Consider the following 27,950-nt stretch of genomic DNA (forward strand, 5'->3'; position numbering starts at 1 on the left):
CACAGTTGGAAATTGAAGATTCAGATGAGTCAAAGGTATGTTAGGAAGTATTTTTTCAGAGTTGTCAGGAAGTGGAATAGTCTGGCAAGTGATGTAGAGGAGGCAGGAACCATACACAGTTTTAAGACGAGGTATGATAAAGCTCATGGAGCAGGGGAGAGGGGACCTAGTAGCGACCAGTGAAGAGGGGGGGGGCAGGAGCTAAGTTTTGACCCCTGCAACCACAATTAGGTGAGTACACACATGCGCGCACTCGCTCAGAAACGGCCTCTCAAAGTAATTTTCAAGGCAGAATCAACTCAAACCATGATCCTGCAGGAGAAAGCACGACTGAGAGACAAGCCGAGTACCAGAGTGTGTACCTCGATCGAGACAGAAGACAAGAAAAAGGAGGATACTGAAAGAGAGAGTACAGAAATGAAAGGAACGAGAGGAAATGACAAAGATGAGCAGAAGAACCCAGACACAGGTGGAAGGGCAAACACACCCTCCAGAAACACCCGCAGAAGGACTCCAACCACGACAACCCCAAGGCAACTGAACAATCTATACCAACACTCACTGATCCCACTGTCCCCTCCCCTACAGCAACTTCTTACAGGAACTCTGCCCCCACCTCCACAGCAACCCCCCATAGGCCCCCCTGCCAGGGCTCCTGCTCCCCCAACCTCAATATTCTCCCAGGACCACAGTTTTAGAAAAGAAGAGTAAGGTTTGGTACACGAATGCTGATGGAATAACGAATAAATATGACAGACCAGTGTCACTAATGTGTATAGTATGCAAGGTCATAGAGAAGATTATCAGGAGGAGAGTGGTGGAGCACCTGGAACAGAAAAAGATTATAAATGACAACCAGCACAGATTCATGGAAGGCAAATCCTGTGTCACAAACTTTCTGGAGTTTTATGACACAGTAACAGAAGTAAGACATGAGGGAGAGGGGCAGGTTGATTGCATTTTCCTGGACTGCAGGAAGGCCTTCGACACAATTCCTCACAAGAGATTAATGCAGAAGCTGGAGGATCAGGTGTGTATAAAAGGAAGGGCACAGCAATGGATCAGAGAATACCTGACAGGGAGGCAACAATGAGTCATGATACGAGATGAGGTGTTACAGTGGGCACCTGTGACGAGCGGGGTCCCACAGGGGTCAGTCCTAGGACCAGTGCTATTTTTGGTACATGTGAATGACATGATGGAAGGGATAGACTTGGAAGTGTTCCTGTTCGCAGATGATGTGAAGTTAATAAGGAGAATTAAATCAGATGAGGATCAGGCAGGACTACAAAGAGACCTGGACAGGCTGAACACATGGTCCACCAACTGGCTTCTCGAAATCACCCCTGCCATGAAGCCATGAAGATTGGGGAAGGGCAAAGAAGACCACAGACAGAGTATAGGCTAGGTGGCCAAAGAATGCAAACCTCACTCAAGGAGAAAGATCTTTGGGTGAGCATAACGCCGAGCACGTCTCCGGAAGCACACATCAACCAGATAACTGCTGCAGCATATGGCCGCCTGGCAAACCTGAGAATAGCGTTCCGATACCTTAATAAGGAATCGTTCAAGACACTGCACACTGTACGTCAGACCCATACTGGGGTATGAAGCACCATTTTGGAATGCACACCTGCTCAAGCACATCAAGAAATTAGAGAAAGTGCAAAGGTTTGCAACAAGGTTAGTTCCGAAGCTCAGGGGAATGTCTTACAAAGAAAGTTTGAGGGAAATCAGCCTGACGACACTGGAAGTCAGGAGGGTCATGGGAAACATGATAATGACATACAAAATACTGCGTGGAATAGATAAGGTGGACAGAGATAGGATGTTCCAGAGAGGGGACACAGAAACAAGGGGTCACAATTGGAAGCTGAAGACTCAGACAAGTCACAGGGATGTTAGGGAGTATTTCTTCAGTCATAGAGTTGTCAGGAAGTGGAATAGTCTAGCAAGTGATGTAGTGGAGGCAGGAACCATTCATAGCTTTAAGATGAGGTATGACAAAGCTCAGGGAGCAGAGAGAGAGAGGACCTAGTAGCAATCAGTGAAGAGGCAGGGCCAGGAGCTGAGTCTCCACCCCTGCAACGACAATTAGGTGAGTACACACACACACACACACACACACACACACACACACACACACACACACACACACACACACACACACACACACACACACACACACACACACACACACATGCACACACACACTTCAGAATGGGGAGGAAATATGATTATTGGTACCACATGAGATGGTTTGAGTATCTCAGAAACTATTGCTCTAGGAATTTTTTTACATACAAGTCTCTAGAATTCACTGAGAATGATGTGAGAAACACAAAACATCCAGTGAGTGGCAGGTCTGTTAGCGAAAATACCTTGTTAATGAGAGGCGTCAGAGGGTAACGTTCAGACTGGTTTATGCTGACATTAACTCAGATAACTCAGTGGGGGGATGTTGCATCATCTGCCGAGTTTTTTGCTTTCGTTGTGAGTGATTTTTGTGTGCAAGTTCGGTACTAGTTACTCTAGGATTTTCCAGGTGAATATAATCATGTATCTCTCCCGCCTGCATTCCAGGGAGTACAGGTTCAGGAACTTCAAGCGCTCCCAGTAATTGAGGTGTTTTTATCTCCGTTATGCGCGCCGTGAAGGTTCTCTATACATTTTCTAGGTCAGCAATTTCACCTGCCTTGAAAGGTGCTGTTAGTGTGCAGAAATATTCCTACCTAGATAGAACAAGCGACCTGAAGATTGTCATCATGGGCTTGGCATCCCTAGTTTTGAAGGTTCTCATTATCCATCCTGTCATTTTTCTAGCAGATGCGATTGATACAATGTTATGGTCCTTGACGTTGGTTTTTCGCTCTATTTTGTGGAAGGAATTTGTTTTGCACTCGGATGAAGTTTTAATTTCCTCATGTTTACCATATCGGAGTACAGTAATTGAAATTTCTCATCGTTGAACTCGTATTGTTTTCTGCAGCCCACTGAAAGATTTGGTTGATGTCCGCCTGGAGCTGTGCAGTGTCTGCAATGGAAGACACTGTCATGCAGATTCAGGTGTCATCTGCAAAGGAAGACACGGTGCTGTGGCTGACATCCATGTCTGTGTCAGATATGAGAATGAGAAACAAGATGGGAGCGAGTACTGTACCTTGTGGAACAGAGCTTTTCACCGTAGCCGCCTCAGACTTTACTCTGTTGACTACTGCTCTTTGTGTTCTGTTTGTGAGGAAATTATAGATCCATCTACCAACTTTTCCTGTTATTCCTTTAGCACGCATTTTGTGCGCTATTACACCATGGTCACACTTGTCGAAGGCTTTTGCAAAGTCTGTATATATTACATCTGCATTCTTTTTGTCTTCTAGTGCATCTAGGACAAGGACTTTGTCCTTGTTTCCAAGTCTTTCTATCTAGCGGATTTTGTTAGGTAGTCCTGAAATCCATTAAGTGGAGGTTTTACTGTAAAATATGTATATATTTATGTTATGCTTGTTTTCAAAAATTAATTAATATTCTGGTATATCAGGAACCTGTATGGTTCTCTCAAAAAATTGAATTGCTTTTATCTTCAAGCTTATTTGTTCATATTGTTCTCTTGCAGTTTCCTTGACCGGGTCCACATAGTGAGACAACCAGACTACACTCCCACTGAGCAAGATATCCTACGCTGTCGAGTCCTAACACTAGGAATTTTTGAGACCAGATTTCAAGTAGATAAAGTTAATTTTCAGTAAGTTCATTTTTTATATCTAAGAGGTTAAAGCTAATTTTTCTTACAGATTTTGGTATCCACCCCCGTGTTGAGTACAGCTGGTAGCCAGCGGTTGTTTTGCTGTGGCTTGGCCTGCCATAGGCAGTCATATTTGCATTTGTGTTGGTAGACATCTGTGTATAGCACCTCAGGCCAACAGTTCTTCATGCTACACCCTTGCCACCAGGTCCCTTGCACCTGCTGATTAGGGTGTATGACAAAGACTCATGTGAAGAGATGTCTTCTGAGGAGAAATGTAATTTAGTAATAACAGCATCCAGTCCTTAAACCATAGCCATGCTGACACTGTATTCACTCATAGTATTACTGACGGAATGGTCTTAATAAAAAAAAAAAAACTCAAAAGTACTTAGCATTCAAACAGTTAACTACTATTATATGCACAATAAGAATGGTAGGTAAATGAACAATGGTACAATTTTTAAAGGTTTGACTTATATCAAACTGATTCAGTGATGTTCAATTTTGTGGAGTGATTGAACAGAGATGGTAAACATACAGGAAGTTACTTAATTACAGTAGATAGATGTATAATAGGACAAGACGAGTAATAAATTTACTGTGGGAGTTGGAGGAAGACTGGAAGAACAGGAGCAGACATATACACATCCTGCAGATCATATAGTTTCCACTTTGGATGATGATTCTTTCCCTGAAACTGGGAGGTAGAGCTTGATATGGTGTAAAGTGTAAGTGGCCCCATGAACACCCAACAAGACAACGACTAAATACAGGGGATTTGGGCATCACTGCATTTTCAAACCAGTTAGTTTGGAGACCCCTTGCCTCTTAGGGAAAAATGAATAACCAAGTTCCTCAATTTGATGGGCAATAGACCTGTTACAGGAAACTGAATATCTTCGAATATTGTGTTTTATTTGTTCCAACACCATAGTGTCGCAGTTCATAGAATTAATACCTGGCACATGGCTGTCCTCTGAAGTGCTGATTGAACTTTCTCAGAGTGTAAATGTTAATGAACAGATCAATGCATGTGTGTGTATGTAATACTCCATTGGGCCATATATAGAATTAAGTAGAAATTCCTTTATGTGGTTTTACTGATGCAAGTCTCTGTGGCGAGTGTCTGGTTTGACTTGTGTTTTGGGCTGCTGTTGCCAAGAGCATACCTAAACCTGAAGATGAAAGTTTTGGGTATCTTTGTGCCTGTGGCCTGGTCCAAGACCAGGCATCTCTGTTTTTTAGCTGATCAGTGAGGCTTTTAGTTCTCTTTGTATACAGACTGATGCAAGCATCAATCCTGACTGATAAGGAATGCATGAAGGTCCTTCTTGAAGACAATTATTAGTATATTGGTAATTTCTCTTATGTTTGATAAGAGAATATTGAAAAGTCCTTGACACTGTATGCTAATATGCATACTGTATGTATATGTACTACTTCATTGCTTGTATCAATACAAGTTTTATTCACATATACACATAGTTATGCAATCACTGATACAGATAATGCTATATGCAGGTGAATGTAAACTAAAATAAAAAATATTTTCACTGATTACAAACCTGAAGACAAAAAAAAAAATTTTTAAAAAATATGTATGATCATTAGAGAAATGTAATGTGCCTTTTCAGCCAGGGTTGGCAATTTGATTTTGAAGACTTGACAGTCTGTCATAAAAAAATCAGTAGACAGTAGTCACAAATTCTTTCATGTGTGTTTCATGATTACATTTCTGCATAGAGAGAGTTGGTATAGTCTGTCTCTTGAGGGTGATAGCCCCAGACCCAGTTTTTATCCAGACTAAAGTACTCTTAAAATAAATAATTTTTTTTTTTTTACTTTTCTCATTTTGTATATGTTTATTCATTTAAGAAATGCCAGAAACTTGCCCATTATAATTATATCTTTCATATTTACAGTATGTTTGATGTGGGTGGACAGCGAGATGAAAGGAGGAAATGGATCCAGTGCTTCAATGATGTTACAGCCATTATATTTGTCACCGCCTGCTCTTCATACAACATGGTCCTACGAGAAGACCCCAGTCAAAACAGGCTACGGGAATCCTTAGATCTCTTCAAAAGTATATGGAATAACAGGTTAGTGTCTGTTTATGCGAAGTGAATTGTTTTCTTTCTTCATATTTATTTTATATAGTGGTATATTTTCTTGTGCATTTGATGCTATGGCAATTCTTCCCTCTCACTCTCTCTCTTTCTCTCTCTCTCTCTCTCTTTTAAGTTTGTTCCTCATGTCATTTTGATCATTATTGATTACTTTATCTGCCTCTAAAATATTTCTGACATTTCATAGCATCATATAATTTCATAAGTTCTCTTTGTTTCCTTAGACATTATCAGTTCAGATTTTTTAGGACTGCTTGTTATAGAATATAATATTGAGATGGTTTCATTTTGGTTATATGTTATTCACAGAATTATTGTTATGCCATACATAAGTTTTTTAAAAGTGCATCAGGTAACCTGTCTGTTAATTTTAAGAATTTTTAATTTCTATCCCTTAAACCATTTGTTCCTAAACTTTTTCAGACTGCCACTCCCTTGGCTCCCAGGCCACATCCCTAGCCCCCTTCCCCACACATACGTACACACCTCTTTCTTGGTATTAGGTTTACTGCAAATTCAAAACAACAGCTAATCAACACTATTAACAAGCATATTTATTTCACAAATAAAAATTTACATAGTAAACCAATTTAACGCTTTGTGGGTAGGTGCCATAGTACTACAGCTTAGTTCTACATGATGAGCTCAGCTCTCAGATAAGCTGTGAGCAGTAAATTTGGGTCTAGTTATGATAGAATGGGTCTGTGTGATAAGTGTGCACCATATAAAATTCTACAGCACAGTGCATAGTGGGGAAAAACTGCAACAGTGTGTTTGTGTATTTTTGGATGTTTTCTGGTCTCATTTGATAGAATGGAAGATATAGTACAGAAAAAGATAATTTTGATTGGTTTCAGGATTGAAAGTATCCTGAAATTGAGCTCAAAGTAGGAGAAATGTTCGATTTTTGCCAGTATTTCAAAGTACACAAATTACATCATTTGTCCAATACGCATCCAACTGGTCAGTCTAATGCATATTTTGGAATGCACTGACATTATTTATACAATTATTACAGTTAATTTGGTATTCTGCATACTGGTAAATCTTTTATTTTTTGTGTATAAAAATTCAAAATTGTAAGCAAGCGTAATATAGGAGAGACCTGAGGACTTAACTAATTAACAAAGAAAATGTTTTTTAGTGCCAGGATTGTCTACAATGTGTATTCCAGACCCTTTTTTTTAAATTGTCAGTTTTTATTTTGTGTGAAATTTCCATATTACTGATTTCTGATCACTTTATTGGATAGGTGAAAGAAGTAAATGGGTGGTTTCTTGTACTCGTTTAATAGAATCGAAGTAATACTAGCCAAATAGCTTGATTTTGGTTGACTGGAACAAAGGAATTGACTGAAAACATGGCTCAAAGTGGGCAAAATCACTTATGCTTAAATAGCGCCGAGACTGCTAACTTTGTGAGAGCGTAATACCACAAGTTTTCCATCAAATTTCGTACCTTTGGTGTCATTGCCTTTGGAAAAAGATTCTCTTATTTCATAATAAAAAATAATTTTGTTTTTTAAAGTCTTGGACCCTGAGAGCAGTTCTCAGATCAGGGCTTCTGACCCTGAAAGGGTTAAATGGTATGAAAGAGTAAATTTACAGCTCATCTGTAACTACATTGTCTTCACAATTTTAATGAGATGGATATGCTTGGTGCAGGGAGATCAGCTTCTCAACATCAGGCTTGAAGGCACTAAGAAGTCTTAGATCCCCACATTCAGAAATTTTCTGTTTCGTTGCTTGGAAAAAAAGCTTGGTGACTGCACTGAAGCCTCGCTCTACTAAATATGATGTTGGGAAGGCAATAAAGTACATCTTTTTTTTTTTACTGTAACTAAAAATCTTCATATGGTTTTTTGAAATGTGGCCTCAGCTCATTGTCATTTTTGGAATTAAATCAGTTCTTCCTCCACCATTCCTGTTTCCTCATTACTGATATCTAGGAATGGATTGATCACCCAGTCTAGTATTTTAAGCAAAAAAAAATACTGAAATCTGTCAGACGTGTCTATTCAGCTCATTCAGGTGTGCATGGTACATTTGAAGGTCATCGTCTTATATGCTCTTATCCTTCTTAGATTTTGTCATGTAGATTTTTGTAAAACACTCCCTTGGTTCTGATATCACCCTGCCACACCCCTACTGCCCCCTTTTCCTCACTGCCCCTGGATCTTTCCAGCACCCCCAGGGGAGGCCAGTACCACCCATTTTGGGAATCACTGCCTTAAACTCTTTACATTAATAACTTTTCTAACATTTTCTTGGAATTACAAAAGAAGTGGCAACTGTTGCTGAAAAACTGGACAATTTGCATTCACGATCTTTCCAACTTTTGTTGTGCAAATTTCAAACCCAAAGACTTAGTCATTATATTAATACTGTAGTATCATAAGACTATTTTTAATGGTGGGTGTATATTTATTTGTGTATCAGATTAATGTTTTCATTAAAACTAAAAAAGTATTATACTGGTTTGAAAATTTCATGAATCTGATATTTGTGTACGGTTATATGAGTAGGTAAGTAAATAATAAGTAAAATTGGTTATTTGTTTGGAATATGCTATCTAACCTAACTTAATTTTAGTCACAAGATGTGGCTCTCAGAGTATTTGTTCCTGCCATCCATAAAAGTTTACAAACTATGCATTATACATATTCTTATGATGTAGGGCATTTCTTGAGGACGTTTTTTATTGGTTTTCAGTGCATATTCTTTCAGAACACAGGTATTCTGTGAAGGGACAAAACTGAGTAAGAGTTGAGCTGGAGTTGAGTAATAGTAGTTTTTTTCTAGAGATGGGTTGATATTCAATTCTAGGCCGATTCCATTACCATCTGTAGTCGATACCCACCAATAACAATACTTTGGCACACTCCTAGTCATTTCCCATTTTGCATAAAAGAATAATGGATACAGTTTTTTTTTTCAGTGTGGCATTTTTTTTTTCACATTGACTTGCAATTTTTTCTCAGCCTTGTCTTGTGCTAATGCTTTTCCTCTGCTAGTGAGTGATGAGCAGTTGATGGTGGTAAGTGTAGTGAGCTTCTGTTGGTCTCGCTGCCATGTCTGGAAAGGACTTAGAATGCAGTTTCCCTCATTGGGTGGTTTTGCACGTGCATGTATTCCTAAATTGTCAAAAATGAGCATATCACAAATCAAACCTCTATGAAACTAACAAACAAAAATTAGGAAACGGTTCATCACAGTTCAGTAGAAGAGTACTGTGTTAAGCCTGATCTCTTTCTTCAAATTCAACTGATCATTGATTGAAAACTGACACACTTGAAAGGATTTTGTTGCATTCCCATTGTCTCTGCTGCTGCCTCAAACTTGGAGTTCTTTCTTCTTTCAACGCACTGACTGTATCCCACTGAGGTAGGGTAGCCCAAAAAGAAAAAAGTTTATCTTTTTAAAATTTAGTAATATATACAGGAGAAAGGGTTACTAGCCCCTTGCTCCTGGCATTTTAGTTGCCTCTTACAACGTGCATGGCTTATGGAGGAAGAATTCTGTTCCACTTTCCCGTGGAGATAAGTGGAAATAACTAAGAACAAGAACTAGTAAGGAAATAAAAGAAAACCCAGAGGGGTATGTATATATAAATGCTTGTCTATACATGTGCAGTGTGACCTAAGTGTGAGTAGAAGTAGCAAGATGTACCTGAGGACTTCCATGTTTGAGACAGAGAAAAGACACCAGCAATCCTACCATCATGTACAACAATTACAGGTTTCCATTTTACACTCACTTGGTAGGACGGTAGTACCACCCTGGGTGGTTGCTGTCTACCAACCTACTACCTAGGATGAGTGACATATCAAGTGATAAGAGTGATGGAGATTAGTCTCTCAAACACAATGCAAAATGCTTGGTGAACTCTTAGCATGGAACAAGACTGTTAAAGTATCTTTAACCCATCCAGGAAACAGGTTGGAGATTTTGAAAAGAAGCGGAAATTCTCTGAATGCGTATGTTTTTTGCACTATTAATTTTTAACGTGTATTTGGTTACACTTTTGTGATCACACTGAAAGAAATGCACTGCAATGTGCTTCTTACTAGTCTGCTATGTCTTATAAATAAAATGAAGTCTAATGCATGCATTTATTTACTTTTAAGTTAATACTAAAAAAGTCATAGAACAGGAAGAGCAAAATTGCTGATAGTCTGTGCTGATACATTTATTTTATTTGCTGGTCTCCATCCATGCAAATGACTAAAAAAATGATGGTATTTAATGTTTATCACCTGTGATAGTATATTAACACAAAAACATTATTTTTTTTTTTTTAGGGCTTCACTTGTTTGCAGCCCTGAGTTCTTGGACAGTAAAATGAGCAAAATCTCTAAAATAACATACAAATGTCAATGCCTCCAAGCAAATTTTGATAGAGCCCTTATGCATTAAAGAGCGTTTTCTATAAAAGGCCCAAAGATAGAATACAGGAGAACATTCTAATGGTATTCTATAATGAAAACTTCTTATGCTTCCCAGTATTTGAAATTGTGTAAAGCGAGTGTTGTGTGGTTATGTTTAAGAACATAAATGTGATGAAGTAATTACTGATGAAAAATTTCCTGGAAGTGGCTGTGGGATGTGCTCCATACAGCCAATGCCCAGATACATACACAGTAAAAACCAGACTTGGAAAGCCTTAGAGACCATATTAAAAAATATACATATTCTATAAGAATGGGACAGGGGTCTAATGTCCTGTTTTCCCACATAAAATTGACAGAACACCTGGTGGACTGGAAGAATGCTGTAACATTAACATCTAACAAATCCATCGTCGAATGCAACAATTTTGAGTCTCGTCTCATCAAAGCATGAATTGCAGTGTACCACTTATATGGGCCCAGGTATGTATAATTTGGATAACTTTATGGCCCAGAACTTAGCTCACAGCCTATAGGACAACTCTCGTTCATAACGGGACATGCGTGCAATGTCGGATCTGAAAATGTTGACAAAAAATTACAAATAATGACTCCATGAATCGTACAATCCTTATACATACATGCCACTGCAGTTAATGCTCTGCAGATGGTATATGCCTGTAGCAGTAGTCATCCAGTGGCACATGTGCTTAATAATATACTGCGAGGTATTAATCTAATAAAAACTACCAAATACTATGGCATTTTAACATCTTTCAATTTAATTTAGTCTTCTAATTTTGTGTCCCTTGTAGCTAATTGCATCCTGTGATTCATTTTTTGTTTTATCTTTGGTGTGGTTTCATACTCGTGAACCACAGTATGCTTCAGTGTGCTTAGCTATAAAAAAAAAATTACAACAAAGATGGCTATTGCCATTCATTTCTTTATTAAATAAATGCTCATGCTTTAGTGGTCTACAGGTGATAAGCATTCTGATTGGTATCACTGTACAGCAACTGTTTACTTTCTTTCCAGGCAAGCTTACACTAAAATATCAACATAAGCTATCCATAACTTTTGTCCTTGTTCTTCAATTTGTTAGTACTGTATTTACGAACATGTAATTTTGTGCATGCATTGGACTTTGTTTTTGGAACCAGTTTCAGTTTTTAGAAGAAACTATAAATGAAATTTACAAATTGTGGGTTACTTCTGAATTGCCCCAGTCATAACATTGTGACCTATTCAGCTTCATTTTGTTTATATGGTTGTTCCCTGATTAGCAATTATGATGTGTTTCAGAGAAATGGGTTGCTCAGCAATTATTACACCTTAATGAATCCCAGTTTCTCATAGACGCTCATGTTATAATTGACGATGTGTTCAGTTGAAACATTCCAACACTATAATAGAATCCTGGCTTGTCAACATCTGGGTTACAAACACTTAAAAGTGGTATACTTTGTAAATAAATATCTTATGAACCCTGATCTACAGATACAAGCATTCAAATAAATCTTTTTCTAGATATTTTTTGTTGTTGTTTTTTCACCATATGCAGTTGTAAATTTATGGAATGTTCATTTTCTGTATAAAGAGGACTCATATTTGTTAGGTAATGACTGATCTTGTTAAAGTTTATTTCTATGTACAGGTTTCCCTTCTGTATACTGTTTCACTTTGTGCCAGTTCACTTCGATTCAGTAACCTTACCTCTACTGTTAATTTGCTACATGTGGCATGTGACCCAAGGTTGGACTCTGGGAGTAGAAAAACTCTTAGAACTCTGATCAGAAGTATGAAGTTGTCCAAGCTCAGCACCACTTGATGTTTAAGCACATGTTGTTAACCCTTTCAAGGTCTGTGTTCTAGTACTATGGCTTTGAGCTCAGGGACTGTGCCATAGAATTAAGTGATGAGCTCAGCTTGCTCAGATAAGCAGTGAGTGTAAATTTGGGCCTAGATATGAGAGAATGGGTCTGTGTGGTGAGTGTGCACCATATAAAAAATCCTGCCCCATGCAGTGCATGTGGGGGGGGGAACTATGGCTGTGACTTTGGTTTAAAATAGCAACTTTGCAGTGTATTTTTGAATGGTTTTTGTGGTTGTATTCCCAGTTTCTTGGTATCATTTGATGGAGTGAACAATATATTTCAGAAGTAAAGATGATTTTGGTTGGTTTCGGGAATGAAAGTAACTTTAAATTGAGCTTAGTATAGCGGAAATGTTTGATTTTTGCTGATATTCCAGAGGACAAATTATATCACTCATCCAATACGCATCTAATGGGTCGGTCTGATAAGCTTTCAAGAATGTTCTGACATTATTTATCCAGTTTTTCAATAATGCATTATCCTGCATATCGGTAAATCTTATGTTTTTTGTATGCATAAAAATTCAAAATGGGAAGTACAATGCCTGCATTTTAATCCTTTCAGGGTCGAAAGGTCCTCTCCTAAACTTGTTCTCAGGGTCGAAAACTTTTCAGAAAAAAAAATATTTTTCCTTATGAAATGATAGAGAATCATTTTCCGATCATAATGACACCAAAAGTATGAAATTTGATGGAAAACTTATGGAATTATGCTCTCGCAAAGTTAGCGATCTCGACGATGTTTGCACATCAGTGATTTTGCCCACTTTGAGCCCTATTTTCGGCCAATTCCAGTGTACTAGTCGACAAAAATCATAACTATTTTGCTAGAACTCCATTTTTTCTATTGAATGAATACAAGAAACCACCTATTTACCGATTTCAACTATCCAATAAAGTGGTCAGAAATTGGCAATTTTGCCAATTTCACACAAATTTCAAAATATGCCAATTTCCAAATAGGGTCCAGAATAAACAAGACAGACATTCTTGGCACTAAAATAACATTTTCTCTGTTCATTAGTCACATCCCCATGACCCTCTTACATTTCTTTTCCTTTTCACTTTGAATTTTTATTCTCACAAAAAATAGAAGATTTACTGTTAGGCAGACTACTGCATTAGTGTAGAAATGTTATAAATAATATCAGCACACTTGTGAAAAAATATTAGACTCGCCAGTTGACGTGTATTGGACGCGTGGCATGATTTGTTTACTTTTGAACATTGGCAAAAATTGAACATTTCTGCTGCTTTGAGCTCAATTTCAAGGTACTTTTCATTGTGAAACCAATCAAAATCATCTCAATTTCTGTAATGTGTCTTCCATTCTATAAAATGAGGTCAGGAAAACTAGAATACAACCATAAATACCATACGAAAATACACTGCAACGTCACTGTTTTAACCCTTTGAGGGTCGACAGGCCCTCTCCGAAACTCGTTCTCAGGGTCGGCCAAATTAAAAAAAAAAAAATAATTTTCTCTTATGAAAAGATAGAGAATCTTTTCCCAATCATAAAGACACCAAAAGTTTGAAATTTGATGGAAAACTTACGGAATTATGCTCTCGCGAAGTTAGTGGTCTCGGCGATGTTTACGCATCAGCGATTTTGCCCACTTTGAGTCCCATTTTCGGCCAATTCCACTGTACTAGTCGGCAAAAAATATGAATATTTCGCTAGAACTCCATTTTTTCTATCGAATGGGCGCAAGAAACCACCCATTTATGAAATTCAACTATCCAGTACAGTGGTCAGAATTTAGCAATTTTGCCAATTTCATACAAATTTCAAAAGATGCCAATTTCTGAATAGGGTCCAGAATAAACAAGAAAGACATTCCTGGCACTAAAATGACATTTCCTCTGGTCATTAGTCACGTCTCAAGGCCCCTCTTATATTCTTTTGCTTTCCACTTTGAATTTTTATTCTCACAAAAAAATATAAGATTTACTGTTATGCAGACTACTGCATTAGTGTAAAAAATGGTATAAATATTATTGGCGCACTTGTGAAAGAATATTAGACTCACCAGTTGACGTGTATTGGACCATTGGCACGATTTGTTTACTTTTGAAATTTGGTAAAAATCGAACATTTCTGCTACTTTGAGCTCAATTTCAAGGTATCTTTCATTGTAAAACCAGTCAAAATCATCTCAATTTCTGTAATATGTCTTCCATTCTATAAAATGAGACCCAGAAAACTAGAATACAACAATAAATACCATACGAAAATACAGTGCAAAGTCGCTGTTTTATTCCAAAAAAACGGTCCAAGTTTTTTTTTTCTCATTATGCACTGTGTGCTGCAGGACTTTTTTTAGACTGTGCACACTGACCACATAGATCCATTCTTTCATATGAAGGCCTACCAGCTTTCTCCCACTAGATTTGAGGGTGTTAGAATTTAGGCGTACTAGTACGTCAAAAACCCTGGGTCGTAAGCCGTACTAGTACGTCCAAAACCCTCAAAGGGTTAAACGAAAAACACGGTCAAAGTTTTTTTTTTCTCATTATGCACTGTGTGCTGCAGGATATTTTTATACTGTGCACACTGACCACATAGACCCATTCTTTCATATGGAGGCCTACCAGCTTTTTCTCACTAGATTTGAAGGCGCTAGAATTTACTCATATTAGTACGTCAATAACCCTGGTGCATAAGATGTAGTGTACCAGTACATATGTCGGAAACCCTGAAAGGGTTAAAGGAGGGACTTCTGAAGTGCCGTATCTGAGTGCCTCTGCAAAGACAGTGATTATGTATGAGTGAGGTGAATGTGTTGAATGATGAAAGTTTTTTTTTTTTTTGTCACCCTGCCTCGTTAAAAAAATAAATAAAAATGGAAAGCAAGTGTAATATATGAGAGGTACATATCTAATGAACAGAGGAAATGTTTTAGAAAGAGGAATGTCTACATTGTTTATTCTGGACCCTATTTTTAAATTGGCAATTTTTTTTATTTTTTTTGTGAAATTGGCCAAATTACTGATATGTGATCACTTATGGGGTAGTTGAAATAGTTAAATGGGCAGTTTCTTGTACTCGATCGATAGAATAGAAACTAGTTTGGTCGACTGGAACAATGGAATTGGCCTAAAGTAGGATGCAAAGTGAGCAAAGTCGTCTGTGCACAAATATCGCCCAGACCATTAACTTTATGATAGTGTAATTTCACGAGTTATCCATAAAATTTTGTATGTTTGGTGTCATTACCTTCACAAAATCATTACCATTTCATAAGAAAAAATATTTTTTGTTTTTAAATTCTTGGACCCAGAGAGCAATTCTCAGATCTGGGGTCTGGACCTTCTTCTTATGACCAGAGCTTTGGTAAGATGGGTAAGGAAGAAGGATGGGTAAGGATGGAAATATTGGAAAAGGGTGGGAGGGGGGAGAGAGGTAGGATATAAAAGGTAAGTGGCCCAACCACTTTGGTGTAATTTAAAAAGTGTATGTGAAATGATAAGATATTCTTTAAGGGGTATAATACTAACCCATCAGAGTCACATAGATATAACAGATATATAAGTACATGACTCTGAATTGGTAGTAATTATACAGGTTGCAATTGCTTTTTTTTTTTTTTTTTTTTTTTTTTTTTTTTTTTTTTTTTTTTTTTTTTTTTTTTTGCGATTGCACAACGGATATTTATGCAACAATGAAGGCAATAATTTTCTGGCCAGTTTATAGAATTATGTGACAATGGCTTCTTACAGGTGGTGTCCAGCCATGGTAAATAGCATAATTTTTACATTAGATTGTTATATAAGATGTCTCCCTAATTGAGGGCGATGATTTTCTCAGTATACATAGAAGGGTTCTGGTGCTACCCAATCTTCATCAGGGAGGTTGCTCAATATCATGGGTCGATGGTAGTCATCTTTATGGATAAAACGACGGACCCTCTGTGGGAGAGTCATTCTTTGAGTCCTGTGAGGAGGAGTATTAATGATATAATCCGTGGTATTTACCACTTGTATAGGATGTTCTCTATCTGGCATGTATAGTTCTTACATTGTATAGAGTTGTTTCTTTTTTAGGGTGTCGAGGCGTACATTTATGGCAGTAATATCTTGTTGTATCTGTAAATCTGCCATTTTAACTCTGTCTCTCCTCCTGGTATCGGTAATGAAGCGAAGAGCTCTATTCTGGACCCTTTGTAACCGTAGCATGTTGGTCTTTGTTGTTAATGACATTGGGATACAAGGGTATTCGATTATTGGTCTTATTATCATTTTATACAGATGTTTTTTGACATGTTGAGGGGCTTGATTGAATCGAAAGAGACTGCTAAGACCGGCTTTGGCTATGTTGATCTTTTTAGTTACATGAGATGTTGAGTGGAGCAGCCTGTCTATTTCATATCCCAAAATCTTGTTAGGGTTTCTAATGGCTACAGGTGTACCTCTGATGGAGATACCCCCTTTATCTTCAATTGTTGATGCAAAACATCCTATCGTGCTAACAAGGACCTTGTCAGGATTAGTCGTAATTCTCCATTTCTTTTCCCAATTAGATGTTCTGCGAAGTTCAATATTCATTTTTTCTATGACTCTTTCATACTTGTATTTTCCTGTTACCGGAGTTGATGAGACGACATGAATAACATCATCTGCAAACTGTGTCACAATTGTATCATTAAACTCTGGTTGAGGAAGGTCATTCACATAAATGTTGAACAGAATTGGACTGAGACAAGAACCTTGTGGGACACCAGCTGTCGGTATAAAAGGCTCTGTCGACTTGCCATGAAAGGTGGGAATGATTTTTCTTTGAGTTAAGAAATTATATATTAATCTGAGAAAAGTCCAGTTATGGTCTGGTAGGTCAATGAGTTTGTATATAAGGCCATCATGCCATAAGCTATCAAAAGCTTTATGAACATCTCTGGTGGCAATTAAGGCAAGATTGCCCTGATGTTTTAGACTTGCTACAGTATCGAAAATAACATTTATTGCATGATTGGTACCTCTGTGTGTTCTAAAGCCAAATTGTTTTTCAGTAAAAAAGTGATTAAACTCCATATAGTAGTTCAATCTGTTGGAAATGACTTTCTCAAGAACTTTTCCAGTGACTTCAAGTAAAGATATAGGTCTATAGTTCTCAGGTTGGTGGATGTCTTCATTGGGCTTACCAAGAAAGATCATCCTAGCAGTCTTAAAAACCACTGGAAAATGTCCTGAGGCCAAGATGGCTTTAAAGATATTTACCAAAGACTGTTTACAATTTCTGGGTAGGAACTTTATTTGTTTCATTGTTATTCCAGAGAGGCCAGGGGCTCTATTTCGCATTCTTCCAATAACCTGACTCATCTCTAGTAATGTAATAGGTCTAGTAAGCGGGTGGGTATCTTCAAGAGTTGAAGTATCGATGGAAGGTAGTGGTTGTAGATCATCCAAGTTCTCATCTCTCCATTCATTTACCAACTGATAATGATTATTGTTAAATTGACGACTGTTATTGTGGGAGAGAATTTTCTCCCATACATCACTCATCAAATTAGCCTGGTCCTGTGGATCGTCAACTTTAATTTCAACATCTTCATCATCCTCATCAGTGAAGGTATGAACTAGGTAGTTAGGAGCCTTGTGCTTTGCCCCTAAAAGTTGTCGGATCTTACTCCAAAATTTTGCTGGTTCACGTTTATACTGATTAGCTTGAAGAACTAGCAATTTCCATAAGTCCCGTTTGTGATGACTAATCATGTTAATTAATTCTTGCCTTAATCGGTGCAGTGTAGCTACTGGTGGTTGTCGCGTTTGAAGATGCCTTCGACATTCTGCTTGATAATTTCTTAAATTGTCTCTAATTTCCCTAGTAGGTTTATATTGTTGGTATATCTTTGTGGAAGCTAATTGACAAGTTGCATTAGTAGCTTCAATTATTCGATTATGCAGGGACCTGATTGCATCATCAATTGCAGTGGAAGGTAGATTTTCCATTGACACAATTTCATCGTCACCCAGAAATGCCCTGAAGGGGTCAAATCCTAGGGTGTTAAGATTGGGTTTAGGAGGTACAGGTATTCTAAATGGAGAAGTTTGTAGTTGTATTATAACAGGGATATGGTCAGATCCTACGTTTCCACCAGGAGATATACGACAGTGAAAGATATCACAGTCTTTGTTTGTCAGTACTATATCTGGTGTTCCTGGATGAGGTCCAATGTACGATTTAAAGAATGGGCCTTGAAATGACAAGTTTCTAGCTGTCATGATATTAAATAGTTGTTTTCCTTTTAAGTCACCCAGTGGAATACCAGCTCCACAGTTGAAGGGGCAGGGTGATGAGCATTAAAATCTCCCACTAGAATTGTTGGAATATTTGTGCTTAATATCCTATGTAGAGGAATTGGCTCTATATATTGTTGTCTCGGGGGAAAATATCCAGTTACTATCACTAGTTGTCCATGAGACGTTGTCATTTCTATTGCAAGAATGTTATCTTCATCAACACGAACATTTTTAAATTTTTTTTTTTTTTTTTTTTTTTTTTTTTTCAACAAGTCGGCCGTCTCCCACCGAGGCAGGGTGACCCAAAAAAGAAAGAAAATCCCCAAAAAGAAAATACTTTCATCATCATTCAACACTTTCACCACACTCGCACATTATCACTGTTTTTGCAGAGGTGCTCAGAATACAACAGTCTAGAAGCATACACATATAAAGATACACAACATATCCCTCCAAACTGCCAATATCCCAAACCCCTCCTTTAAAGTGCAGGCATTGTACTTCCCATTTCCAGGACTCAAGTCCGACTATATGAAAATAACCGGTTTCCCTGAATCCCTTCACTAAATATTACCCTGCTCACACTCCAACAGATCGTCAGGTCCCAAGTACCATTCGTCTCCATTCACTCCTATCTAACACGCTCACGCACGCTTGCTGGAAATCCAAGCCCCTTACCCACAAAACCTCCTTTACCCCCTCTCTCCAACCCTTTCGAGGACGACCCCTACCCCGCCTTCCTTCCCCTATAGATTTATATGCTTTCCATGTCATTCTACTGTGATCCATTCTCTCTAAATGACCAAACCACCTCAACAACCCCTCTTCTGCCCTCTGACTAATACTTTTATTAACTCCACACCTTCTCCTAATTTCCACACTCCGAATTTTTTGCATAATATTTACACCACACATTGCCCTTAGACAGGACATCTCCGCTGCCTCCAACCGTCTCCTTGCTGCTGCATTTACCACCCAAGCTTCACACCCATATAAGAGTGTTGGTACTACTATACTTTCATACATTCCCTTCTTTGCCTCCATAGATAACGTTTTTTGACTCCACATATACCTCAACGCACCACTCACCTTTTTTCCCTCATCAATTCTATGATTAACCTCATCCTTCATAAATCCATCCGCCGACACGTCAACTCCCAAGTATCTGAAAACATTCACTTCTTCCATACTCCTCCTCCCCAATTTGATATCCAATTTTTCTTTATCTAAATCATTTGACACCCTCATCACCTTACTCTTTTCTATGTTCACTTTCAACTTTCTACCTTTACACACATTCCCAAACTCATCCACTAACCTTTGCAATTTTTCTTTAGAATCTCCCATAAGCACAGTATCATCAGCAAAAAGTAACTGTGTCAATTCCCATTTTGAATTTGATTCCCCATAATTTAATCCCACCCCTCTCCCAAACACCCTAGCATTTACTTCCTTTACAACCCCATCTATAAATATATTAAACAACCATGGTGACATTACACATCCCTGTCTAAGACCTACTTTTACCGGGAAGTAGTCTCCCTCTCTTCTACACACCCTAACCTGAGCCTCACTATCCTCATAAAAACTCTTTACAGCATTTAATAACTTACCACCTATTCCATATACTTGCAACATCTGCCACATTGCTCCTCTATCCACTCTATCATATGCCTTTTCTAAATCCATAAATGCAATAAAAACCTCCCTATCTTTATCTAAATACTGTTCACATATATGCTTCAATGTAAACACCTGATCTACACATCCCCTACCCACTCTAAAACCTCCTTGCTCATCCGCAATCCTACATTCTGTCTTACCTCTAATTCTTTCAATTATAACCCTACCGTACACTTTTCCTGGTATACTCAGTAAGCTTATTCCTCTGTAATTTTTACAGTCTCTTTTGTCCCCTTTCCCTTTATATAAAGGGACTATACATGCTCTCTGCCAATCCCTAGGTACCTTCCCCTCTTTCATACATTTATTAAACAAAAGTACCAACCACTCCAACACTATATCCCCCCCTGCTTTTAACATTTCTGTCATGATCCCATCAGTTCCAGCTGCTTTACCCCCTTTCATTTTACGTAATGCCTCACGTACCTCCCCCACACTTACATTCTGCTCTTCTTCACTCCTAAAAGATGGTATACCTCCCTGACCAGTGCATGAAATTACTGCCTCTGTTTCTTCCTTAACATTTAAAAGTTCCTCAAAATATTCTCGCCATCTACCCAATACCTCCATCTCCCCATCTACTAACTCCCCTACTCTGTTTTTAACTGACAAATCCATATTTTCCCTAGGCTTTCTTAACTTGTTTAACTCGCTCCAAAATTTTTTCTTATTTTCATTAAAATTTCTTGACAGTGCCTCTCCCACTCTATCATCTGCTCTCCTTTTGCACTCTCTCACCACATTTTTAAATGTATAGCCTAATTTAACTAAGATGGCTACACCACTAAAGGGTCCTCTCGATTTCTCCACAGTAGAGTAACCACGTAATTTAATATGTTGATCAACTCTTGCAGCTGTCTCGTTCAAGAGTATAACATCAGGATTGTAATTATGTAGTTCAACCTCAAGGAGGTAACGGTTATTAAAGAAATGTTGAACATTAAGTTGGAAAATTGTAATCCCCATTATTTCTTGCACTTCACTCGTGTACTGCGGTCTGAACGCCTGCAAGTAATGTCATGTTTGGTATCCACACTATCCCTGCTGCACTCGTCAAGGGGAGGAGGGAACTTCTGCGTAGTTGCTTGTGTATTAAAAATGCCATCATCTTCACTAGAGGTGGTAATATTAACATACTCGTTATAATCGTTAGAGTCATCATCAGAAAACTGAGGTATGATATTCCCAGTTACAGGAAGCAGAGGCTCGTGAGAGTTAATGGGAGACTGTGGAGGCTCCAAGGGAAAATTAGGTAGGCAAGGTGAGTTACCCTGGGAAAGTTCCTGTTCAACAGGATCAGCTTCAATAGCAGGAGAGTAGGCACTAATTTCTGGGGCATTGTTATGTTCAGGTGTTGACTTATCGGGTTGAGGGGAGTTGACAACCTGGGTGTGCGAGGTGGGCGATCCCTGGGCCAGGGATGACTTAGGCTTATTTTTAGATGTAGAGTAGGGTACATACTTCTTGTTATGAGAAGGCTGGGTCATAATAGCCTTCACATTTTCTGGGATCGTGATGGGAGTGATCCCATTAACCATTAACAGATCATTTAAAACCTGAGAGCAGAGTTGAATGTCACCACCTGCTATGTCTTTGGCCATCATATACATTACTTGTGCTCTCGTCATATCCCCGGCTGTGGATACCTGAGACATAGGAGATGAGACTGAACCTTGTTGTTGCGTTTGTGTATGTTGTAGGTGAGGGTTAGATTGGGGCGCTCCAAGAGGGGCAGAATTCCAAACATTGGAACCATTGGTAGAGACCTGAGGAGTCCCACTTGATCCAGGCAGAGCTGGGAAGGAAGTTTGGGACATCGTTGGCGGTGCCTGGGGAGTGGTCTTCTTAGAAGTGGACAGTTTCTCGGCTTCAATAATTTTCTGCATTTCCTTTTTTCTTTCAGGACAAATAGCAGAAACAGCATGATGTTTTCTGTTGCAGAGGACACATTTGGGTGTATTTTTATTATTACATTCTAGATAAGAATGTTGGCCAGAGCAAATGCTACAAATCTGCCCTTGAGTACTGCATTTGTTGGTGCTATGACCAAAGGCATAACACTTAAAACATTGTGTCACACTGACAAATCGTTCAAGAGAGATTTGGTCAGGTGTACATCTGGTGCCAAAACATTTGAAGCCATTTTGACACACAAGTTTGGCCTCCTCAGGTGTCTCAAGTATTAACTTTAAGGTTACCTTGTTGTTGTTAGGTTTAGAGAATTTATGTGCTTCTACAGCCCTAAATTCAGAATTCTCTGTATTAAAGTCCTCAACAATTTCATTCGCTGTGCTATGTCTCATGAAACTGTTGATTCTGGCAACAAACACAGTCCTCTGAGCTTGATAGCTCTCAGGTGCAACTGGGATAACACCAGAAGTCTTCAGTTTTCAAGAACATCATGCTTCAGCAGTTGAAGTAACTCTTCTTCCGAAGAGAGGAGAAGTACTGCTCCAGCGTGGGTTTGAAAAACATCCACTGGAGCAACAGTTGAGTTCGAGCAAATACATGCTAGAATTTCTTTCATCGACTTTTGGTTTCCATCAATACGTAATCTTACTCGTATCCTCGCCATGATGTCTAGGAAGGAACATCTGGCAGAGGAGTTTCTTAACAAAAAGGGATCTTTCCTTAATGTTAATCTAACATCCTATTTCAGCTGACTTATGAAGGTCAGCCCCTAAGATAGCCTACCCTCGAGTGGTGAGGGGAAAGGGCCCAAGGCAAAGATCGGCTGGATTTTAAAAAACCACACGGGCTACCGGATAGTCAAAATGCCTTGTGTTAACTCGCCAAAGCGAAGTTGCCGAAAAAGAAGAAGATAGGAAAGTCAGAAGGATAGCAATGTATGTAGTGTGTTAGTGTGTGGGCCAGTGTTGATGTTTGGGTGAGGGGAGGATGGGGATGAGAGGGGTGAACAAGCAAGCAAGTCACCGCCTTACCCTCTTGATGGGATGGGGCTCGAAGTGACTGCAAGCAAGTTTCCTCTCAGCTCTGGTGAAGAACTACTCAGGATAACCCAAGAAAAATCTCGAGCAACAGTGTTCAGAGTTGCTCAGCTGAAGAGCAGGAACGACGACATCTTCTCTCCACGGCGGCTGGGCTGCTTCTCCTCTGTCTTGTCGGGGTTTGGACCCTGAAAGCATTAAATATCATTTAAACTGGTTTATATTTACATGTGAAACCATAGCAGCAGGCCTACTAACCCATACTATGCAAGTCTTCCTTTCCTAACCATTCCCATTCCTTCACATTTCTGTTGCCAGTAAATTGCTTTCCTAAATAAGAACAAAGTAGCACTGCAGTATGCCTATTGGCCCTACTAGGCAGGTCCTATCCTCAGACACTTGTACACAATTGTATTGTTAAATATTGCTTTCCTAAACAAGAACAAAGAACACTGCCAGAGGCCTGTTGGCACTGCTATATAGGTTGTACTCTCATCCAACCATTCCCATTTGTTATTTGACCAAATTCATGCTTTAGGGAGAATTCTTTTTCCACTTCATGGATTTTTTGACTGTATGCAGTAATAATGTGTGTGTACACAGCCCTGTTTATGTAGCAGGTTTGGTTCTGGGCTACTACTGTAAAGTGAAAAATAGCCCTCTTTTTACTTTTAGATGCATATAAAAGCCTGATAACATGTTTACATTATCTATTAAGTGAACAATAGAGCTAGGCCTAAAAAATGCATATACAGTACACACATTACTTACCTTAAAATATTTTTGCCCTTAGCTTAAGAGTGGTGAATATATTTATTGTAGGAAGTCTGAATAAGTGAAGAATGGGTATAATTGAAAACCGCTGCATTAGTGAAACGCTGTAAAGTGGGGCCCTCCTGTACTATATATCCATGGTTACCTCACATTTGTTTGGTAGGGAGTAGTAAAGAGCCAAAAATTTAATAATTACACTAGGCTTTTGTCAGTGGAAGGCAGTCATATATCGTACATGATCAGGTAGCACAAGTACATGCTTACACCACAGCACTTCCTCACAGACTCTCCAGGTACTTGCTGCTATCACCACCATCACTTCCTGACACACACCCAGGTACCGTCTTACCCTGCTACAACCCTCCCTCTCCCTACTGAAAGTCCAGCTTTCTCACCATAACAGTGAGGTGGAGAGCATATGTAGAAATGAAACTAGGAAATATTGTGATTCAAAAACACTTCTCTGATTATAATGCAGAAGTAAGGCTTCAGTGTTGACAAGTGATTTATGAAGTGCAGACAAAACATGAGAACACAGTATTTTTTATGATACATTCTGCAACAAGTCAGGTGAAAGATCAAGAAGTGGAGCCTAATAGGAGCACTACAGAAGGCCTACAACAACTAGTGCCACATAGTGGGGAGGTCATCAGATCAGCAGCAGACTGATCTTTACTGAAACCATATTGACAGTCACCAAGAAGTGAAGGGTAGTCAAAAAATACTGTCATCTGATGTGAGATTATTGCCTCAAGAATTTTGCCAGTGATTGACAGGAGTGACAGTGATCTGTGGTTACTGATTTCCACTCTGCTCTTCTTGTTTTGTGAACAGTGACTACATTTGCCTCTTTGTATAGAGAAGACCATTTGCACTGTGCTAGGCAATGCTGACAGATGCAAGTTAGAGGTGATGCTAGCTGGCCATAACATCTACTGAGCAGTCTTGGGCTCGCCTTATCTGGGCCCACAACCTTTTGTTGGTCCAAGGATTTAAGAAAATACATTTCATCCTAATTTATTGTCACCTCTGACAAAATTGACACAGTTCTTGCAGCCATCAAAGGTAACCACCTTGCTAGGTCACAAACTTGCACTTGGGCAGCAAAAAGGTCAGCTTTCTCCTGACTTCTGGTAGAGACAGTCCCATCCTGTTGGTTTAGAGGTGGAATGGTTTTATCAGGTGAATAACCTTGTTGGTCCTTGACCAAGGCCCACTGGGAAATGTTTAGTGAAGGCATTGACTTGGTTTTCAACATCACCTTGGAGAAGAGCTTTCCAATCAGAGGCAGTGAGCTCTGAGCAAAGAGCCTCCCAGTTCCCACTTTCCCACAGCCAGGTTTTTCATGTTTATTCTTCACCTCGTTCTGTTAGAATCTTCAATGTCATAAAGACAGCCTTGTGACCAGATGATCCTACATAGCTAAGGGGGTTTGCCAGTGACTATGCCTTCAGATGACTCACTACTGGTTCAAGGGAGGAGCCAGAGATCTGAGTAGGAAAATCAAGAAAGTTTTTCATGTTAAATCCCTCTGTAGAAGATGTTGGTTGAGGTCACCAACAGTTATAATATGGGACATTAACCAGATAGTGAAAGTATTCTTGCTATTTCTTTCTTTATGTGTGTGTGTATATTTTTGTTAGTGTTTTATAAGTGATTCAGGGGAATCATAATACCCATTATTTGCATGATACTGTCATGTGTGGTCCAGGTGAATTAATGGACCAAATGATCCATAGTAATCTACCTGGTACTTACATGATGTTCTTTCTTCTTCATTGTTGTTCTCCTCTTCCCTCCTCCTCTTGTTCCTATACTCCTGGCCTCGCCCACTCTCGTATATATATATGCTGGTTCCCTTCACTTTACAATGATGCGACTAGTTAATGGTTTCAGCTGGACCAAGGCATTCTTAGAAGTTCCAGTCTCTTATGCATGGATTAATTGTGTACTCTTAGTGACATAATTACTTCAATTTCAGTGAGTGATTGAGTAAATATGAGTTTTGACACATGTTTACTGCAGAAAGACAGTTATAATTCATTGTCATTGGTATTTATATCATGATTATTTGTAATGATGTAAAAGAATGGTGTGAATTACAGCATATAGTAAATTGCTTTATAGTATTAATGTCTTTCTCAGGTGGCTACGCACAATAAGTGTCATCTTGTTTCTAAATAAACAAGACCTGCTGGCAGAAAAGATCCGTGCAGGCAAGAGTAAGCTGGAAGAATATTTCCCCGATTTTTCCCGTTACCAGACCCCATTAGATGCCAGTGTTGAACCTGGGGAAGATCCAGAAGTGGTACGCGCAAAGTACTTCATCAGGGACGAATTTCTAGTAAGTTAATCTACTTATATCCAAGGACAGATGCTGTCAGGATGTCGTGTAAATTACTTATATTATTGAAGGAAAATTATAGTTCATGTTTGTTTGGGTAGTACATACGTATCATTTGATAATTTTTTGAATGCTTTGATAATTCACTTATTTTGTTTTAGGTTTGTTTTACTGTGTTATAGACTTGTGTAATATCATTTACTGTTGTGGTCTTTACACACTAACGTAACATTAACGAAAATGTTGACAAGTCATTGTAAATACTACAAATATGCTGCAATTTTTTTTTTTCAACACTCGGGCCGTCTCTCACCAAAGCAGGTTGACCCAAAAAAGAAAGAAACACTTTCACCATTATCACTTCCTTTGCAGAGGTGCCCAGATATGACAGTTTAGGTGTCACTCCAAACAGTCAATATCCCAAACCCCACCTTTAAAGTGCAGGCATTGTACTTCCCACCTCCAGGATTCAAGTCCGGCTAACCAGTTTCTCTGAATCCCTTCACAAAATATTACCCTGCTCAAATGCTATAAATAACAATACAGTATATAAATACTGTAAATTACATTGTGTAAATATTGTAATGTTTAACTATGCATTTTGTTGTACAGTGGAACCTCAAATGTCGAACTTAATCCGTTCCAGGAGCTAGTTCTAAATTCGTAAAGTGAAAAGTGAAGCAATATTTCCCATAAGAAATAATGGAAATACAATTAATCTGTTCCAGAAACCCAAAAATATTCACAAAAAAATATATTTTATAGAGATTAATTACAGTTTTACATACAACAAATGTAGTGTTTAGTTATGTATTAATAAATGTAAATAAATATACAAAATAACATTTTTACTAACCTTTATTGAAGATTGGTGATGGCGTCTGGAAGATAAGGAGGAGGAGAGAGGGAGTTGGGGTTAGTGTTTGGAAGGAGAATCCCCCTCCATGAAGACTTGAGGTATCAAAACCCTCTTTGGGGTTACTTCCCTTCCCTGTCAAACCAGCCTCTGTTGGCCTTAAATTCACTATCAGCACTGGTTCCAGGAGTTTTCTGTACTGGATCGGCATGCAACTTCCTTGCCTTTTTGCAAGTAATGGTCAATGAAACATTATCACCTGCCATCTCTTTATCCTTTATCCACACCAGCAGCAACTTCTCAACCTGATCGATTGTCTGTGGTCTTTTTTTGGTTAGCATATTAACCCCTTTCACAACATCAGCTTCCTTGATTTGTTCTTTCTTTGCCAGGATAGAACCGATGGTCGACTTGTTTTTTCCATACATCTTGGCAAGCTCAACAAGTCTCAGACCACTCACGTACTTCTGTATTATTTCCTTCTTCACATCTATGGTGTTTCTCACTTTCTTTACCACAGGGGTACCACTAGCAAGTTTCTTTGGGCCCATGGTAGCTTATTTCACAGTCCCACAAGCACTAAACACAATGAAATAATCACAAAATTTTTGAGTGAGAGCACAGGTTAGTGTTTACTCAAGCATCAACTAAACCAGACTGGCTCATGGCGCCTGTGCGGGGACATGGACAGAGCGGGCTGCCAGACAGGTCTGGTACCCGGCAGTTCGAAAATAGGGGCGAGTTTAGTAACGGACAAAGTTGGTTCGAGAAGAGCGTTTGATTTTTGAAGAGTTCGATAAGCGATAGGTTTGAAATTTGAGGTTCCACTGTATATGTGTATATTTTTTTATTAACACATCAGACATTTCCCACCAAGGCAGGTGGCCCAAAAAAGAAAAACTCTCATCATCGTTCACTCCATCATTGTCTTGCCGGAGGCATGCTTACACTACAGTTATAAAACTGCA

The 27,950-nt window shown here is 38.8% G+C and overlaps 1 protein-coding gene across 2 annotated transcripts in view; it reads left to right on the forward strand.

Moving 5' to 3' along the window:
• The window catches only part of Galphas (G protein alpha s subunit), a gene marked incomplete at its 5' end in the record, with an annotated part of 133,673 nt that overhangs the window by 83,238 nt on the left and 22,485 nt on the right, over window positions 1-27,950 (forward strand). The window contains 3 exon segments of one of the 2 annotated variants that reach the window (XM_070096490.1): window positions 3,614-3,742; window positions 5,668-5,847; window positions 25,910-26,126. In XM_070096490.1, the coding sequence (XP_069952591.1) occupies window positions 3,614-3,742; window positions 5,668-5,847; window positions 25,910-26,126 (526 nt within the window). 2 annotated transcript variants of the gene reach the window in all.

The sequence above is a fragment of the Cherax quadricarinatus genome, chromosome 53 (assembly GCF_038502225.1).
Source record: "Cherax quadricarinatus isolate ZL_2023a chromosome 53, ASM3850222v1, whole genome shotgun sequence".
Taxonomy (NCBI): Eukaryota; Metazoa; Arthropoda; class Malacostraca; order Decapoda; family Parastacidae; genus Cherax; species Cherax quadricarinatus.